At 35.0% G+C, this 20,032-nt stretch overlaps 1 protein-coding gene across 1 annotated transcript in view; it reads left to right on the top strand.

Annotated features, from left to right (window-relative positions):
- LOC110460006 (basement membrane-specific heparan sulfate proteoglycan core protein-like) overlaps window positions 1–19,240 on the top strand; it is a 37,053-nt gene extending 17,813 nt beyond the window's left edge. Inside the window, exons 6-15 of the mRNA XM_021512694.1 lie at window positions 2,314–2,595; window positions 6,680–7,006; window positions 9,540–9,839; window positions 10,078–10,182; window positions 10,497–10,518; window positions 10,828–10,901; window positions 11,922–11,949; window positions 12,101–12,177; window positions 12,614–12,641; window positions 17,289–19,240. Coding sequence (XP_021368369.1) covers window positions 2,314–2,595; window positions 6,680–7,006; window positions 9,540–9,839; window positions 10,078–10,182; window positions 10,497–10,518; window positions 10,828–10,901; window positions 11,922–11,949; window positions 12,101–12,177; window positions 12,614–12,641; window positions 17,289–17,322 — 1,277 coding nt within the window. The 3' untranslated portion in view covers window positions 17,323–19,240. The remainder of the gene's footprint in view (window positions 1–2,313; window positions 2,596–6,679; window positions 7,007–9,539; window positions 9,840–10,077; window positions 10,183–10,496; window positions 10,519–10,827; window positions 10,902–11,921; window positions 11,950–12,100; window positions 12,178–12,613; window positions 12,642–17,288) is intronic.
- The last annotated feature ends 792 nt before the right edge of the window (window positions 19,241–20,032 follow it).

Below are 20,032 nucleotides of genomic sequence, written 5' to 3'. Positions count from 1 at the left end.
ACTCCTACATATCATAGCACTGACTATAGATAAAGTCAGGAACCACAGCGTGACCCTGACAGATAAATGTTTATACTGTTTTTTTAATGTTAACGACGAAACCAATCAACGGAGGACCTGATAAAAACAAAACAAAAACAAAAACAAAAACATTGTTTGCCTAAAGTCGTTATAGCTGATAAAAGTCAAAAATAAGAATACTTGCAAATATTTGCTTTCCGTCAGTGATTCTTAAGAATTACCGTCAGTGTACGAATAACGAAACAATTTAACTGCATGCGTAGTATATATATACACAGAGCAAGTAAGATCTAACTACCGGCTAAGCGATAGAAAAATAAGATTTAACGACCGACTAAAATACTAGCTGCTTTCACCCTTCAAATGGCGCTTCGTGTTTGTTTAAAAAGAAAAAGCTTACAGCAGGCAAGATGACACATGGAATCTATCGGGAAGCGGGGACGACAGATATAGGCAAAAGTGTAAACAACCATCTTTTTAGGACATACAACTGTAAACAAAGGCGGAGGAACAAAAAGAAGGAGCTACGACACCCAAGAGCAAAATTAAAACAAATATGGTAGAGCGAGTTTTCCCAAACGTAATTAACTTATCTAAACGAAAATTACCAAAAGATGAAATTGATTTGCTATCAAAAGGTCTTAAATTTTGTCCAACACCAGATAAAAACGATAACGAAGAACTTCAGGCGGACATTCTAAAATTCTGCAGGAGACTTCGTCTATGCGATAAGTTCTGTGACGAAGACGATGAAAGCAGACCGTTGGAAACAACGGCGTTAGTTCATTACAATTCGCAATTCACCAAGAAGTTCGGACAACTATTTAGAAGACGTTATTGGTAGTTCAAAATAGATTCCTTTACATAATGATAATCGCAAATTCTTTAAGAAATGATATTTGTATTATTATCAAAGATATCGATAAAGGCAATGCAGTAGTGGCCATGCATATATATTTCTATTGTAAATGCATACATAGCATACTTAGTAATGTTGAATTTAATACTTCCGCAAGAGACGATTTCGATACGAAAACCCGTAGATTAATCAACGAGCTTATACGGACACATGAAGCATGCCTACATGAAAAGGAGATAGATTATCTTGTCACTTCTATGCATAAAACTAGTTATGTCTATGGTTTGCCTAAAATCCACAAAAAGCTCTATTATAAGTAAAGCTATAGAAGAACAAAACTGTACATATATTGAAGTTGAAACTCCTACGGGTTTGAAGTTTAGACCCATCGTAGGCGGTCCTAATAGTGTAACGCAACGTTTGAGTCATCCTGTAGACCTCATTCCTAAACCTGTATATGGTTATAAGTGTAAACAGTTACATCAAAAAAACGATTTTGATTTTCTGCGCCGTTTATCTAAACAGGCCACACATAATTCTTAACTTGTTTCCTATGTTGTTCTTAGTTTATACACTAATATACCACATGCTTATGATATTGAAGCTGCTAAATATTGGTTGAACAAAAAACGAGAAAAAGTTAATTCTCGCTTTAGTAATGAATGTATACCCCAAGCTCTATATATTGATCTCAACCGTAATTCTTTTTATTTCGTCCAATAATATTACCAACAGATTAAGGGTACAGCGATGGGAACTAAAGTTGCCCCTTCATATGTAACCTTAGTTTTAGGATACTTTGAGGAAACAGTTTATTCTCAGATTGAAACAAAGTTTGGGAAAAACTTAACTGAATTTATCAGAAATAATTGTTTAAGGTTCCTTGACGATTGTTTTGTTATATGGCTTCTTTCTGATAAGGATTAAAATGAATTTCAAAACCTGTTGAATTCTTTACAACCTTCTATTTGTTATACGATGGAGTGTAGCGAAAAGTGTTTATCTTTCTTAGATGTTTTTAGTTCAACTAGATTCGATCAAGGTTACAACTTATTTATAATGTAAGGCTTCAGATGTACATATTGACTAACAGTCTGAAGAATCTCCTAGAAGAGATGAAAGTACTAAAGGCTCGTTGTTAAGGATTTTTCTTTTTATAATATTTCTTCGTCCGTAAGGATCATTTTTCTGATTTTATAGTATATATATATATGGGGCAAAGAAGTAATTCCAACAGTGTGGACAGGTTTAGGTTGTCAAATTTTCGAAGCGATCCGCTCCTTTATCAAGACACAGTGAAACAGAACAGTTACATGTACATATACATCATATTACAAGAAGATATAACTGATACACTATAATTGAAAATATAGCTAGTATAGATTATATATACATATAGCAATGTAAAATAAATTTAAAACATTTAATTTCAGTTACTCCTCGAATAGTTAGCCTCAGCTACACACAAGGAGACGCTGATGTAACTGAGAATGGATCTAAGTCACTGATATGTTATGTGGAAAGTTACCCTCCGTCTACAATCCAGTGGTATTATAAAGCTAACAACACAGTCCTACTGACCACTCCGTACGTACTGGACAGCACCTACACCCTGACTACCGCTGTCTGTCTAGACACAGGAGTATATACCTGTTCTGCTCGGAATAGTGTCTCCGACATGGAGGCTACCAGGGATATTTATATCAACGTTTTGTGTAAGTTTTCTTTTGATATGCACCAACAGAGGTTCCCTTTTATCATATTTGTTTTCAATGTTGTTTTTGTCGAAATGCGTTGTTGGCGCTGGCTTTCAATCCAGTATCTTCGAATTGTATATCTAAGTTACACCATTCTACTTGATTATAAATAATAAGCTTCATATATGAACAATGCTATATTTCAATACTTGAAGTGATAAATGAATCGTCATCGCGTAGGTCAAACGACACAGACCTAACACTAATATTCATTTCCCTATGTATGCATAACGTATCATATATTGTGAAAATAATGAACGGAATAACCATAACATTTGCAGTAACACTGATTATTTTATGACTGGTGCTAACTCCCAGCCCTGATTGGAGGAGCGACGTCATGTGACGAGTCTGTAAATATGTTATAGACCTCGTTCTGTAAATAGAAAAGTGTTACAGACCTCGACCTATATATAGAAAAGTGTTACAGACCGCTACTAAAAATAGGCATGGGGAATTTCCCAGCCATCGATTAACAGCTAATTGCAATCAGATCATCTGTTACGGACCTCGTTATATGAATAGAAAAGTGTTACAGACATCGACATATAAATAGAAAAGTGTAACAGACCTCTACTAAAAATAGGCCTAGGTAATTTCCCAGCGAGTCTGTAATTCTGTTACCAATCAGACTACTGAATTAAATTACAAATGAATTATCTCATCAAATTCTGAACTATGTGAATATTGATGATGTCGATTGTGCAAATAATATTTACTTGACATTAAATATCACATCAATTGAAATCACTCTGTGATTCCAAAATGGTTTATGCCATCCACGTGTTTATGACTTGAAAAAATATTAATCTCATTGTAAAATGTCATGTAATAAAACAATTGTGGACTTCAGTTTCGGTCTATCCCTGATTTACGGACCTGTCTGAACAATATTTTTCTCGACCTTCGGCCTCTGTAAATATTGTTCAGACCAGGTCCGTAAATCAGAGAGTTTTTAGTTCATAGTTAACGACATCGCAACACGAAAGGTCATGTGAAATCGGTTTCTAGAAAAACACCGCCGAATAGGAAAAAAACCAAGTAGGACAATAAAAGACAGCGGGCATTACAGTAAGTGGGATACAGCATCCATAACAGTCAGTGAAATGCAGCATGAATTGCAGTCAGTGAGATATAGCAGGTATTACAGTCAGTGAGATATAGCATGAACTACAGTCAGCAAGATATAGCATGAATTGCAGTCAGTGATATATAGCAGGTAGTACAGTTACTTAGATACAGCACGCAGTGCATTCAGTAAGATACGGCATTAATTACAGTCAGCAAGATACAGAGGGCAATGCAGTCACAGATATACATCATGTGTTACAGTCAGTGAGACACAGCATGTATTACAGTCACTGGGATGCAATGGGCATTACAGTCAGTGAGATACAACGGACATTACAGTCAGTGAGATACGGCATGAATTACAGTCAGCAAGATACAGAGGGCAATGCAGTCACCGATATACATCATGTGTTACAGTCAGTGAGATACAGCATGTATAACAGTCACTGAGATACAATGGACATCACAGTCAGTGAGATACAGCATGTATTAAAGTCACTGAAATACAGCAAGCATTTAAGTCAGTGAGGTACAGAGGGTATTGCAGTCAGTGATATACAGCGGGTATTACAGTAACTGAGATACAGTGGACATTGCAATCGCTAAGATACAGCGGGCATTAAACTCAGTGAGATACAGCGGGCATTATACTCAACGAGATGCAGCGGGCTTATTCTTTCGAAACATTATACAAGAAAACACAGGTTAATGTTAATAGGTTCATAGAGCGCTGCAGATTAATTTGGTATTATTATCATAACTGTTGTAGCGTAACAATGATATTAATGAGGGACATCAAAAGCATATACAATTAAACACAATATATTATCAATTGCAGACAAAACCTTACTATACTATGTTAAATAATGCATGTTCGTTTTTTCATATATGGTCGATCTCGATAAATTATTTAAGCTATCTGCCAATTTAAAAAATCTTAAAAATAAGCCGTTAAAGTATACGTATACGTTTACGCATAAGTTTATACGTCTATCCGAAGGGAGCATACATTAATTGGTTTAACCTGTCAAAAAATAAATTTATTTAATTTGGGATATTTTGGAATATATATATAGATATAGATGTCAGAAGTACTTTGAGTTGTCATCGTGGTGTATGGGCACGACATATCCTAACAATTCACTACTTGCACGTGCATTTTATACAGTAGACTCTGCATAGCGCTATCATCAGGTACATCAGTGACAGTGTATACGGCCGTGACGAATATATGATGCCAATACATATTGATTATGTATTGCCTCTGAATAACGAGAACTTTGATTACTATGCACTGTAAATCATTTATATTTCACTAGGTATTTATTACCTCCGTCGTGCAAATATATACACTGGGAATAATTAAACCACTGAAGCATACCTGTAATGTATGTCTCTCTCATCATTCGACAATTTTAATATAATACGCGAATGAGCATGAGGTGTCAGATCGTGCTATAAAGTATACGCGATATATAAGTGATTTGCAGTACATGCCGTATGAAGTTTGATGACCATGTACTGTACATGCCATACATCCTCCAGGATACCACTGACTTATCTGCTTCAGCTATCTTATCGGTAATCCGTCTTACGACAACTATTGCCACCTGAGACCAAACTTAACGGGATGACTGTAATTGTGCAGTTGTGAACTTTCATTTTTTCAGCAGTAACATACTAGCCTCACCCACATACGGAGCTTAGATATTCCAGAGCCTGTTATCAGGATATGCTCACTGTTGACAAATAAGCTATGTGCATAATTAAAATCATCATTGATACTCCAGGGGTAAAACTCACTTACGCTCTCTCACCCTTGGAATATGTCAAAGCAAATTTGAAGGCACGCAGCTAGCTATTTATTTGGTGTCGGGTTATAAAACCGGATTAATCACTTGGCTGATACTTGTCCTTTGAAGATAACCGAGGGGCGACGCCTGACTTCAAAGCCAATAAGTTTTACCGTTACGCGACTGCGAGATTCTTTTGCTGCACATCAAAGGATCAAACTAGCCTTCTCGTCTCATCCACAAAGATTGTGCACTTCGAGTCTTCGATTTTGCTATGACATATTCCAGTGGAGCAGAGAGGATAAATGAACGTAGCCCGTGCAGAAGTGTGTACTTACAAGACTGTAATCAACGCTAAAGAAATGGTACGATCGCTATTCAGATCGTGTTCTTCGCTATCGATTTATGCACATTGTATCTGTTGTAATTAATTTCATGTTCAATTTATCTTAAATGTTCACTTAAATTGTCTGATGTGTCGGGAGCCAATATGGCGGGTTCAACGCGCGGGACAAAGTCTTTACCATCTGGAACTCCTGTTCGCGTCCTTGGTCCATTATTTTTACTTAATAATTTTTCCCGTGTTTGTCTGCCTCCAGCAAACTTATTTGATATTAAATACTTAATAGTCAGTTGTTTTTCATTTTTATTTTGCAGGTTAATATTAAATTGTTGTGTGGATGTGTTATCCATGTCCTTCCATAATCTTTGTGTAAAGTGATCAGTGTATTCAACGCCACCGACACACCTACATGTATATAACTGTCTGTATACGGTTGAGCTATAGCCAGTTGTACTGAATGAAATGCGCGTGAAAGTAGTGTATTGTTTCGGTAGCTTGTGTCTCGTATTCTACTATAGACACATACATTTTTTTCTTAATGGTATTTTTATTCCAATATATTTTAAATTGTTAGCGAATAAAAAAGAAATGTTGAAGATAGTGTACAGCTCCCATCCGATAAACGTATAAACTTATGCGTTAACGTATACGTATATGTTAGAGGATTATTTTTAAGATCTCTAATAGCAAACTTAAGATTGTATGTTTGTGGCTGTACTGCTGCAGAATGTTTGGATTCCCGTCCCGAAATTAATTTGTCAATAACGTAATTAAGTAACCAATATATTAATTACCTAAACATTTTCGACATACTTGTTAAGCATTTCTGTTTTAGGTAAGCCGCGTCCATATGCAGTAACTGACTACAACCAAGCATTTGACATATCTACATCGGCCAAACTAATTATCCCTGCTGTGTTCATCTCTAACCCGGAACCATCGTTCACATGGACCTTCCAAAACTCCAAACTTTCACCGGTCACAGAGCTTTTAAACGGTACTGATAACTTTTATGTACAAAACAAGTTCCAGGCGACGAATCTGTCTGCAGTGTCAGAAGGAACAAGAACAGATATACAAGAAATCTGGTTTGGATTGTATAATGTCACGGCAACAAACAGCCAGGGAAGCTCAATGATCAGCTTTATGGTTCAAGAGAAACGTGAGCTTCTAACACTTCCTTTATTGTCATTATGTGACATCGCATGTTTTAAATGTTTTGTTTAAATGTTTAACACGAATGCTAAATGAACGATTTCTAGTCTAGACTCATACAAGTTATGTCCAAAAGAGATTAAAAAAGGTGTTGATTAATTACAATTTTCTCGAAACATCAAAACGGTCAGATATTGATCAATCTTTTAATTGTAAAATATCCCTTCAAACTATTCTGATACAAGAAACCACGTTTCAGACAATTTCGGTCTGTAGTTTTATTTTCCAACGTTTTTTTCTAAGCGGCTAATTACGGAAAAGCATTAGGGTCATGTCGAAAAGATCTAAGTGGTCTAAATGCTCTACCGTAGATAATCGGACAATGCGTATGTTTTATTTAAATGAATGTAGTAGTATAAACGATCCACTCTATAGATGTATAGATTATAAAATACTTTATACTATCACGATAACGAAACTAATGCTATGGAAATCAATTGCTTTTTATATTAATATCATCAGCTTTTTGAGGTACTATTTGTATACCAAACTGACATCAACCAGATTTTCGTTGTTTCGTTGCAACCTTCACATAATTACGGTAGTGTAAACTTGCTTCCTGTATCAGAACCATGCATATCATACATTTGAAGTATCGCGGTCAGAAATTTTTGCACTGAATTTCTGATGGCACTATTGAAATGGGTTGCCATATTATATCTCCAGCACAAACAATTAGTCATAAATAGACGGGTATAGAGACTGTATGTTGGCCGTTGTCGTCACCCGGTACTTAACACATATATGTATGAAATTATCAAAAAATGTTATCGTCACATCAGAATATTGGTCGTATCCTGAATCAAATTTGGTTCTAAAGACATATTTTCTGACCATTTCGTCAACTTTGTGTTCTATTGGAAACGGATAATCAGGACTGCAGACCTGCGTTCTCTAAATGTTGTTGATCAATAACCAAACGTGTTTTTATACCATGGACTACCCCTCTCGAAACAAACAATCATAGGGGCATCTACTCGTTTCAAATCGACGTTTCAATGTAAGAATGATGATACCGTTGTTCGTTGTCAGGTGTTACGCACACCAGTCCGAAATGTTTTTAGAATAAATGGATACATTATTCATCCCATCGTGTTTTAACCGTTTCAGTTATGATCAGCAACATATCTTGCCTAAATACGCAAGACGCGCGTCGTAATCCCAACGACGCGTCGTCACGAAAGTCGAAACACTCCTGTGCCGATACAAAATTCGCGTATTCGTTCACGTTTACAGTCTCTATACTCGTTGATATACTGTGGTAATAAACACACAAATAGTCCTGCGAAAAGTTTCTGTATCCACATCCACATAAGCATGTGCAACCGCTCCAAAACGTCGATAAATGAGGTATTCCAGGTGCCTGAATTATTTGAATATAAATCGAAACAAATGTGCATTTCACTATTCATTTCTGACGGATGCGATTTTATGTGACCAAAAACCGGTGTTATCAGTCTGAATTAATTAATGTTTATTCTGCTTTGGCTGTGTATGGACTTTCTAAACATATATACGTTTATTTTTTAACTCGATTTTGTAATTAATTTCCTTTAAAAGCAGTAAGTACGTACTTAAAACAAATCGCAGTTTTTAAACCATATCTAAGTATCATAATCAATCTAACACTAGCAATAATTGGGAAACTCATTTATTATCACGTATTAACTATATTATGTAAACATTTTTCTTTTATGTTTCTTTAAGTAACAGATTAATACGAAGAAACAAAACGTAAATTCATGAATAGAAATATTCAAATTCCTCCTCCCCTATATGTCCAATATGGAACAGTCATGTTGGATATGTAAAACCCACAAGCGACACTCAGTGACATAGTATTATAACGTCACAATCAGATAGCGGTGTAACATTATGACGCGTAAAAAAGATCGTCAAAATGTCTTTTGATTGAATGTCACTAGGTGACATCACATTAGAAACAGAAGAATTCAAATTTGTCTTAAAACTTTTAATTTAACGGATACTTTTAATATGCTTTTCCTCTGTTTCCAAACATGGTTTTATTTGATGTCTACGTTATCAAGAATTTATGATCTATTTAGTGTTGCGTTTGTTTTGTCTTTTTCCTAATCTACCAAAAAATCCCATTAAGAGGTGTTTGAAACAGTGTCGGTCATTATGTAGGTTTGTAGTACATAGACGCTACACACTCAGGTGTAATGACCATAGCTATTTAATAGGACGTTAAACTCAAGCAAACCAAACGAAACACTCAAATGTAGAATGCTGTGTCAGAACATCAGCAAAACCTTGGTTCTGACCCGAAATCTGCAGCTTCGCATGGAATATCCATATCTCAAATACTGACATGACTGACACTATTGAGAAACAATAAAAGCATCAATTGCATCCCTTTGTCATCGTATCTCTCCTTGTTATTTTCACGCTCATGTACAAATATGATTATTCGTGATTCATGGTGATAATTGAAACATACCGTTCATGTTGATTTCCAGAGAGTCCTAGTTTCCCAAAAAGAATAACCGTTGGCTGTGCAAAGCCTTATGCTGCCAAAGTATCGTGGAAAGATGGCGGTCACACACAATATTACCACGTCCTCTTTAGCACTGATGAATTTCTTCAATCAAATGAACTATATCCTGTGGCTGTTACTGAAAAGGAAGACGGACGTGTTATGTATAGTCTAGATATAACCAATCTTGAGGGAGGACAACTGTATTACTTTAGGGTTGCAGCATTCAATGGATACGGAAATACAACATCGCTTGATGCTGTTGGATGTACTGTTCAAGAGGGTAAGTTGTTTACACTCCATATTCACATATATAAAAGTTATTTTAATTCTGCTGAAATTGTTTATTAAGTCAGAAATTCCATTTCGTGTTATTGCATTTAGTTTTGTAGAATTGTGTTAATTTGGTTGATGACCATACGCTACGTCATCAATATGGCTTTTAAAAATGATTTGCGTTGTACACGTGAAGAAAACTACCGTATCATTTATATTTATTTGCCGATTTATTTCTAACGTAGCACTTCCCTGCGGTAGTGACATCATGTATATAACAGGACTTGTGTTGATTGGTGCTGCCGTAGTAACACTGCTATATACAGTTGGACTCGGAATATTAATCAGACGTAAGTAGTCCCCTCCCCCCCCCCCCCCCCTCACACACATGCGCACACATACACACACAGTGATGTATTACGACGAAACTAGTTACACGAATCTAAGATTATCTTTTTTCTTCAAACAACTGTTCGTAATGGTTCATCGCAAAACCAGCATGCATTGTTTTAAACTTAACACAATATTATATTAATGGATACATTGCACTATTACTAGATGCTTGAAGTTGGCGGCAAAACTTGGAAATATTACCGATGATCAACTATTTTTCCTATATTTCTTTTATTTTATCGTTGTATATTTCTTTTATATTTATATTTAGGAAACGGTGGACTGCCTTTTCTGTAAGTAAATACAGATGATTTACAAATATATGGACAATCATGCATATGTAGTCTCTTTGGTTCACTAAGTTAGTAAGCCTTTGATGATTCAAACTACTCAAAATAGCTCTGTTTTGAAATACATTTAAAAATAACACGCAAAATATTTTGATGTGTAAACTTATATAAAATCAGCAGATTGTATAAAATACAGTTTTCTACCTAATACAGTTCGCAAAAAAAAAATTTGAGACCGACATCTTCTTGATAAGGGAATGACAAGTTTTCTCCTTCCAAACAAAATCATGGATTGTACTCTAAAATTTCCAGGAAATGCCAGCATCCGAATCAGGGAGAAATCCAGAGCGTTCAACTTTCAGAACGTCGTAACGTCAATGAAGCACGTGAGAAACTTTTATAATCTCAAAGTTCTACGCGTTATTCTTGTTATTGTGGAAAATTTACTTTGGATTGAAATACATTTTCCCTAATTTTGTTGATTTAGGTGAACTATTCCATGGTTGGTTTCAACTGCAATAGCAAACCCAAGCCAGGGATGATTTGTTTATTATTTTCCATCTTGTTGAATTACTCATAATGATAATGACCAGTTCTTCGGGAGTGGTTTTATACATTTATAGCTATTCATCTTTTCTTTTCTTCTAGCAGAACTCTCTTCGTAATTATCCTGATTGGTATTCGCTTTTTCATCCAATGTCTGGTATATAAATAATTCACACGCGGCATTATTGGTGTTACAGAAGATAACATTATTTGGAGATTAGCTTATTTTTAAGAGCACCTGGATATGTTTTCTTCTTTTTATAGTGATAAATAGCAAACGTTTTACATCGTAATATGTTTTGATAATATTGATATACGATATAGCTGTAGCTTTAGCTATTCAAATCGACTCACGATTTGTATCGACAGATCACCTAGGGGAGAAACAAACTTCGTATCAATGGTTTTATTTAAAGAAACATAAAATAAAATGCGATCGAATAACGAAAAAGAAAGAAAGAAAACCAATGGAGGAAAAACACCCTGCCATCTAAGAAAACATCTTCAATAGCAGGGTTGTGTTTCAAATTTGCAAATCCATGCCGTTTCTTCTCTTGCTTGACACATACGGTTTAACACCTTTGGCGATTCTTCTTAAAATCCTTATCTTTAGTTATATTAACAACCTCGTCTTTCAAGTCCAGTTGTCTGCAATATCAAGGTAAGCTGATTGTAAGGTAGTACTTTATCTATCTTTTTTTAAAACACCCAGCCAGGCAACATTTTTAAGTTTGTTTGTCCAATGTTGTTTTGCTTTCATTATCAGTTTTCCCTTTGAAATATAGGTTTCTCTTTGTTAGTTAGAAACAATGTAGAATGATAGGTGAGTTTTAAATTTGTATTTCCCATCTAATTTACAGATACGACAACCGGCAGAGATGAAGAAGGGTAAGATTTCTTGCTCATACATAACATACTTGTTTTCAACGTTTTGTCTCATACTTAGTGAATTCCTGTATTTATCAAACATAAATCAATGCGTCATCGAAAACTATAACATGCATCATTTTATATTTTATAAAAATTGTATTCAATTTAGATTGCAATATGAACAAATCGATACAAATACAATCGCCAAGCCGTCTGTATACTCTGAAATCGGAAGCCATCATCAAGGTAAGACAAATGAAACTAAAGTTTGCTAATGAAAAAACTCAATATCAGGGGTCAAAACCAAAATTAAGTAGAATTATCGTGCTGATTTGTTGGTTTGAACTATATATATAGGGAATATCTTTTATAGATAACATGCAAGTATTTCAATTAACATATACTATCTGTTTTTTACGTCTTTTATATTGTGGTCATTGAAGTCGCCAATTCAATTACTGCTGGTAATGTGATTTGCCTGCGTCAAATATATTAGCCGCTTGATGTTATAGTTATAAGTCCTTAACCTTGTTCTAAAATGTCTAATCAACAAATAGGCAATATTGCAGTTAATTTTAGAATCCATATTATAATTATTGATATTTACGGGGTGATTGTGTAGTGAGCAAGTATGTAAACTAAACGTTGCAAAAGGTTATTCAATTGTACATGTTGATTTTAGTTTACCAGAATGATCCGGTCAACGACGGGTGAGTACAAATTATGAGACATTTAGTCCATGGTCCCTCTGTCATTCCGTCCGTCCTTTAAACAATTATTGTTAGTTTTCTTTCTCAGAAAGTATTGCAGCGATATTGTTTTTCAAATTTGGCACGAAAGTTTAAACTGGACACTAGTTACACAATACGTTATTTTGGACTGATCGAAAAGCAAAGATGGCTGACAAGCAGCCATCTTAAATTTGGAGTGTTTTCGTTCATTAGCGCCTTTTCTGTGAAGTTATTTGTTGGATCTTTCTCAAATGCACGGTCATAGTTTCATAGTATTTGGAATGATCGGAAAACTAAGATAGCCGACAGGTGACCTTCTTGAATTTCCAGCATTCATTTTGTTCTCAGAAAATAAAGGAGGGATATTTGTCGAATTGCATGTGTATGTTTCAAAAGTCCACACTTATGCTTAGTGATTTTGGGACGGGTTTGTCAAACAACAATCTCACAAGACAGTCACCTTGATTAGTTGAATTTCTAATCATATCTTCCACAGAAGTATTTGTCAAATATTTATCTTATTTTACTTGTTGATTCTCAATGGTCCAACGATATGCATATTTGTCTTTAAGGCTAATAAACAATGGATTTCAATGGATACACTTTTGACATGAGTAAATAGGTCAAACTATATTCTTCATTTAGAAAAAAAGCCATGTCATAATTAACATTATGAGACATTGATCAAAAGCTGCCACAAGGTGCATTTACATGACTCAATTACAGGTAAAAAGAAGAGAAAAGATAGATCTATAGATCTTGCATATAACCTATGACGATGGTCATTACAGTTTTATATTTATATGATTTCGTATAAATAGAAAAAAGAGTACATATCTTTATATTAGTAGAAGGTAAACACATTATAACAAAACTTTACCATGATAGTTTTTGTAACAATCTTCTTTGTCATAGTTTTAAAATGTAATTGACATTACTGTCTCTCTATACAATGCTCACATAATGAACTAACTTATAGACAGATCATTATGCTCGCAAAATAAATCAAAATCCACCAAAACTGCATTCAACTGGCATCTTGGATCACGTAAGAAGAATTAGACAAGATAAACGGGACTTATCATTTAATATTAATATTTAATATGAAATATGCACTGCCTATAAGCGAGCGAACATAGTTTGATAACCTTTGTTATGATATTGTAGATCTCAGGCGCCTGCGGCGTTCAATTTAAGGGCTTTAAAGTAACAAAACGAACAGAACCCCTCCTTAGGACATAGGTGCGCCGATTATTCTGACATGAAAATTAAATGAATGGTTATTATAAAAAATGGTATCTTAATTAAGAAAACCTGCAAGATATTTCATACAGGCCTTTTTGTTGCTATTAATTTACTATTATTTCAACACCTTTGTTAGTATATCGCCTGATCCCTTTAGCACCAAAATGTCTTAAGACAAAATGACAGAAATAGGATTTACTGTGCAAAGAGGGCAAAGGTCAAGTCATTGGTCGCAGTAACCTTATTATGTACATTCCGCCATCCCGATATGTCCTTGTACTCTAAATATGGTTACTCCATATAAAACACTATATAAGATATGCCCCGGACAAACATTTTCAAAAGTAAAGGTCAAAGGTCAAGTCATACGTCACAGTAACCTAAATCTCGCACTTTGCACTCCGCCATCCAAAGATGTCTTTGTGCACTAAATATGGGTACTCAAAAAATGAAATAGTATAGAATACATGTCCTTGACAATTTTCTCTGACGGACGCACACACAGAGTAAGAACCTATAGTCCCATTATTATTAACCATTTTCATCCAGTAAACTTGCTCAACTATTCTAATAGTGAAAGACCTAATGATTGTATCAGAAGGAACAAAACCAAAAGAGGATCGACACTCTAAAGTGTTATTTGTTTACCTAGGGGACATATACACGTAACATATTTTAGAATTATATGCTTTGTTTCTTTGAGCCCACGGCTTTTCCCCTATACAAATTTCGGAAGATCGGCAAGTAAGAATATATATAATTTGTTTACGAAGAATAAAGTGCAATTAACACCTTCATTGGATAGACACAATTAACCATTTCATCCCTAGGTCACTTTAGTAGACTCTACCATACATTTATCTGGATGAGTCAATTATAGTCCACAGTAAATATTAGAAATAATACTGATAAAAGACACTGTACAGGTAAATGGGAGTGAATGGAATGTTTGTCATCTTTTGTAAGTTTCGTTGTTTTTAATTAAATAAAAAGGAAACTAAACTGATGTGAAACATTTTTTTAATTCTCACAAAGATGTTTAAAACGACCTTTTTTAGCTTCCGATCTATTTACAACCAATCAGAGCGTTGCAAATTTTAAAGTCCGTTCTGCACGATGTAAAGACAAAAAGTATTGTAGTTTCGTTTTGTGTAACTATATATATCTTTTTGCTTGAGCTATATATATATCACACGTACGATACAAAATTCGCTCGTTGCGCTCGCTATTAAGACACATCTATACAAGGTCTACCAAACTTAAAACACAATCGATATCAAACTTGCAATTTCATGTCAATATTGGAGATTAATTTGACATAAAACCAAGTCAATAGCTTCTTAAAATTATTACTTTACAAACAAATAATAATTGCATACCTGTCTTTTGTTTCAAGCTGGTAAAGGCTCACAAAATATTCTCATATTAATAATCATATACAAACCAGGAATAACTGCGTCAAAGTAACGACGTTAGTGCAATATAACGTACATGTTACCAGTAGGTTCCCAGGTTTTTTTCCAATGAATTCGGTCCACTAGGTTGACCATGCCGATTGAAGCGGTCGTGGGGAAATGTTAATGTGAATTAGGCTCGAGATCCCCGACAAAACGTTGCGATGTTACACCAGTTTTACATTCACAATTGATGAATAAAAGAAAAAAGTTCATAATTATAAATGACGTTTTTGCTTTTACTGAAATTATAGGGCGCTCATGTGGGGTGTCAGTTAATTTCCCCTCTTTCATAATTGCATGAGCATAGGAAAATTCGGATTCAATCCCTACATCAATAAAGTATTGCCAGTAAGAGAAGAATATGTGTAGAAGGTTTGTTACTCATCATGCAGGCATATGCTAACAGGATATTGTCGTTTATTATTTATTCCTTCGATTTTGTATATCTTTGTCATTAATTTTAGTGTGTTTGTTAGCGTTTTATTAGGAAGGTATTTATTTTGTACGTATATATATATGTTGTGACACCCCTTCCCCTCTCAAGCATACGGGAAAATCTATCTGTCTAGGCCCTTCCCCAAGTTTATATATTGTCTAAACCATTGGTGTGTATGCTTTATACGTCAGTTCTCCATTTATTTTCGTTAAGTGATTTGTCAATGCCAATCTGTAACTCTGTAATTCAAATAGCAGTAACGCAACCATATGTGTGAGACGATTACTTAAATAAGCCATACACGTCTCGTCTTGTAAATATGGCTATTGACCAAGCCTAAACAATGCATGTGTCATTTTTTGAGGCTAGTGCAGTGAGCCATTGGCTCGATTTGACGGGCCGTCACTGAAGTTCATCAAAGTCGTACTGGATCAGAGGTTCGGAAAATGTGTTTCATGCCAAGACTTGTTAGTGAGTCTGGTGCCTTCATTAAATGAAAAATGTGATTTGTTTAATACAATATAAACATTTATTGTGTAACTGTTGTTTACAAAACAGCTGATACATATATCTAGGTATTGATCTGATCCTTAGGTTCTGTAACCCAATGTATCACCAAAAATGTGAAGTTAACATTCGTAGTCTCCACAAACATTTTATACGCAATTCATTAACACTTATTGACTAATTTACCAATACAATAGCAACTCATCTGCTTGGGTCCTAGATGCTGAAAGGTGTCTTCTTAACCAATCCCAACCCCCTTTTCATGGCGTAGGAACCTTGTTTTTTGTTTTGCTCTTAGGATCGCCGAGAGCCTTACGTTGTCATGAGCGTATCAACAGCCAATTGGCTCTAATTTATAAAGGTCAGTAGCTTGTATAACAGACTGGAGAAGCAGCCAGGGGACAATGTGTTTTTCGAATGATTTTGTTTGGAAGTCAATGGTAACGCAATGGCAAAAACAAACAAAAAATAAAATGCATCGTTGAAGATAATTAACTTCATTTTTCTCTAATAATATTACATAATTTCTTCTTAAGCGGTTTTCGAAATATGGTAACTTTATCTCGGAATTCTTTTTTCACTGTACAGTTTTCGCCGAGAGCCATGCATATGTCCTTTGTCTTCTTGTATACAGAGACGGTGACTAGTCTGTAATTAATGGCTCCTATACAATTTCATCTGTGCACGGGCGACTTAGTGAACACCAATAGACTAAACACGGATCGTAAAATACGATGATAAAGGTAGACTTAGAGACTTAGGAATGATGAAGGGTACAACTTCGTTACAATATTAAGTGATGTTTTAGGAAGTGAATGTTTGTTGGATTCTCCATCGACTCACCGATTCATTTATTTCGTATTCCTACTGATTATCTTAAGAGTATTTGGGGCAGACGGTGTACAGTAACCACCTCCAGCCCACAGTTTAATTCTATGTTAAGACATTAAACAGTGACATAATTGCCCTTTATATTTTCAGGGAACAACACAAGCGTTGCTGGGAGTGCTGCTGACTCCGGAGAGTTAAAACAGCCTTCATTTGATAATGGCGCATTCAAGAAGCAATACTTATTGAAGAAGTGAAAGGAAAATAGGACACCACTGAGTTCAACAAATAACGATAAGAGATGTGCAAATAACACAAAACTCCCGATGGTTATGTTTGAAACAACCTCAGTGTTTATGTTCACATTCTGGTGGAGCGGGTGTCACAGCAATGAAAGTGTGTCGTTTTATTATTGAATGGTTCAAGGATGGAACATGCTGTGTATTAATAATATACGTTCTATCATAGGCTGGAACTGATGTGATTCGATGACGATTTTAAATGCTATTACCATTCGGGTTGAAAATAAACTGTCATTGAATAATGACAACAGTCATCGGTATTGCTACTCCCTAGCCATGTAATACATTATATATCCATTTGCAGAAGGTGGACTTCTTTTACTTACCTGAATAAAACCATTTATGTTTATATAATAATTATTGATATTACACATTCCGGTTACTTTATAAATAACTATGACATTTTGCTTTCCTTATCTATGTTATATTTTATATATTCATTTCTGGGGGTGCTGGTGTGATAGAACAGTAAATTTATCATGTATTTGCTAGCCCGATTATTTTATTTTAAATCTGTTGTGATAGGTATCATGTTTTAACGTGATATTATATGAACATTATTCAATAAACATACAAGTAGCACTACACATTATTAATATCATATCCTTTCCAAGATTATGTGATTGATGTGTGTCTTACTCCAGGTGGCTGTCTTTCCTTGTACGTGACGTGTATATGTTTAGTCCAAGTAAGCATAGTAGGGAATTATATATCTTATATATTGTCTTGTAAAAACTTTGTACATTGTATCCAGTACTCGCCTCGGTATCATTTAACATTTGCTTGGTAACATATTTTTTTTCTATAATAGGGTTCATCCTATGCTATCATTAACTGATTTGTATTGTTCTGAGCTCAGAAATAGATGAGACATGAATATAATGCATGACACTTAAATTCGATATTGTATGCAATTATTTAGTATCTTATCATATACAATTATATAACAAACAACTCGTGGTCGACCCATCGTCGTTCTGCCTATATTCATGATGAGATTAATTGCCTCCTGATTTGGTTGATCACATATTTCAATGTGTTGGTCTTGTGTTCATCAGGATAGAAGATGGTAGACTCTGCTGGTAAATTCCTAAGTCACCGATGTTTGCAGTTTCCTTCACTGCCTAAATATATATTTTGGGTAGTGGCAGGGCTTGTTATATACAAAATGTACTTACTTTACAATCATCAATTTAAATTAATCAGTACTCCTCTAATTTTAAAATGCATACAAGTAAGTTTTATGCAATCCGTTTTCATGGAATGTTCATGTTATATATTGACTTGACAGTGTTAAAAGCCTTGCCATTCATAATCTTAATTCAATGACTATGAACACTATTCTTGGTCAGCTTTGTATGTTTCAACAATGTGACCTTCATTCGCCATTTCAAACAGTTAAATCAAGTCGTTCCTTAGAAATAAGAGCCTAACAGTGGAATAATGATATGTCACACTTAATAAACGGCAGCAAATCACTAAGAAATAACATATTACACCGAATTTCCCTCGATTGGTACATATTTGCATTTCCTTTTATGTTACTATTTACAAAACTTTTCCAGAATCACACGCGAAAGACACTTCCTTCAAGAAATCTTAGTCTTATTTTCCCTTTTCAGGATTTATCCATCTAAGTCTATCATTTTTTTCATATGTTGCCTAGTTTTATTGATGTTAAGCTCGAATTACGGTTTGTTGACACTTAACGTCCTAACAACAGTTAAGGTCATTTAAGGGCATGCCTCCGTGTGCGTTATGTGTTCGTGCATGTATTGTATAATAAAACGATACGTCTGAGTATACATCCAAATTATATGTGAATGTTTAATTGTTCGTTAAAGTTAATACTGTAAAGTATTACTGACCTGCAGATGTTTATAATATTATCAATTACGTATTTAATTTCATTCTAGTCCCCGAACGTCACTTTCACGCCTATGCTGACCCTATTTATTACACGACCATGTTATATGAGCGTGTGGGCTGTACCCATGGGCATATACTTATACCGTATTAAGTTAAATACAGTAAAAGTATATAGATTATTCTGAAATGTATATATATATATATATATATTTACAACTGTTTGTACTGTATATTTTACGCAGAAAATGCTATTATACATAGGCGTACCTTACTCTGGGGCTACTAAGCACCCATGAGCTACGTTTATACTGGTGTTGATACCTACATGCCTAGGGTTAACGTGTAGACTGGTGTTGAGAAGAACTTTGGGCGCTAAACTGAGGCTCCCACGTTCATATGGGTTCCTGTGCAGCGTTTCCATAGGTTCACTACCTGACTCCTTCCGGTTCTTGTATACAGGCATGTCTGAATTTGGCACACGACGATATTGTGTTCCTTATCCTACTTGTTTGCCAGTTCATCTTGGCACATATACTAATGTTCCTGATGAACACCCGGTCTCTAAGTTTAATTTCCGTACGCTCCTATCTACACTATCCTTGTAAAGCTTACCATTTTATCGCTTTCAGCCGAGTTAGATTGGTAAGCAAAGTCTTACCGACGCTTAGGTTTCTAGGCATCGTTTTGTCGGCTACTTACAGCATTTGAGGTAGTGTCCACACCAAG

Source organism: Mizuhopecten yessoensis, unplaced genomic scaffold (genome assembly GCF_002113885.1).
Source record: "Mizuhopecten yessoensis strain PY_sf001 unplaced genomic scaffold, ASM211388v2 scaffold10283, whole genome shotgun sequence".
Taxonomy (NCBI): Eukaryota; Metazoa; Mollusca; class Bivalvia; order Pectinida; family Pectinidae; genus Mizuhopecten; species Mizuhopecten yessoensis.
This window is presented reverse-complemented; position numbering and strand designations above follow the sequence as displayed.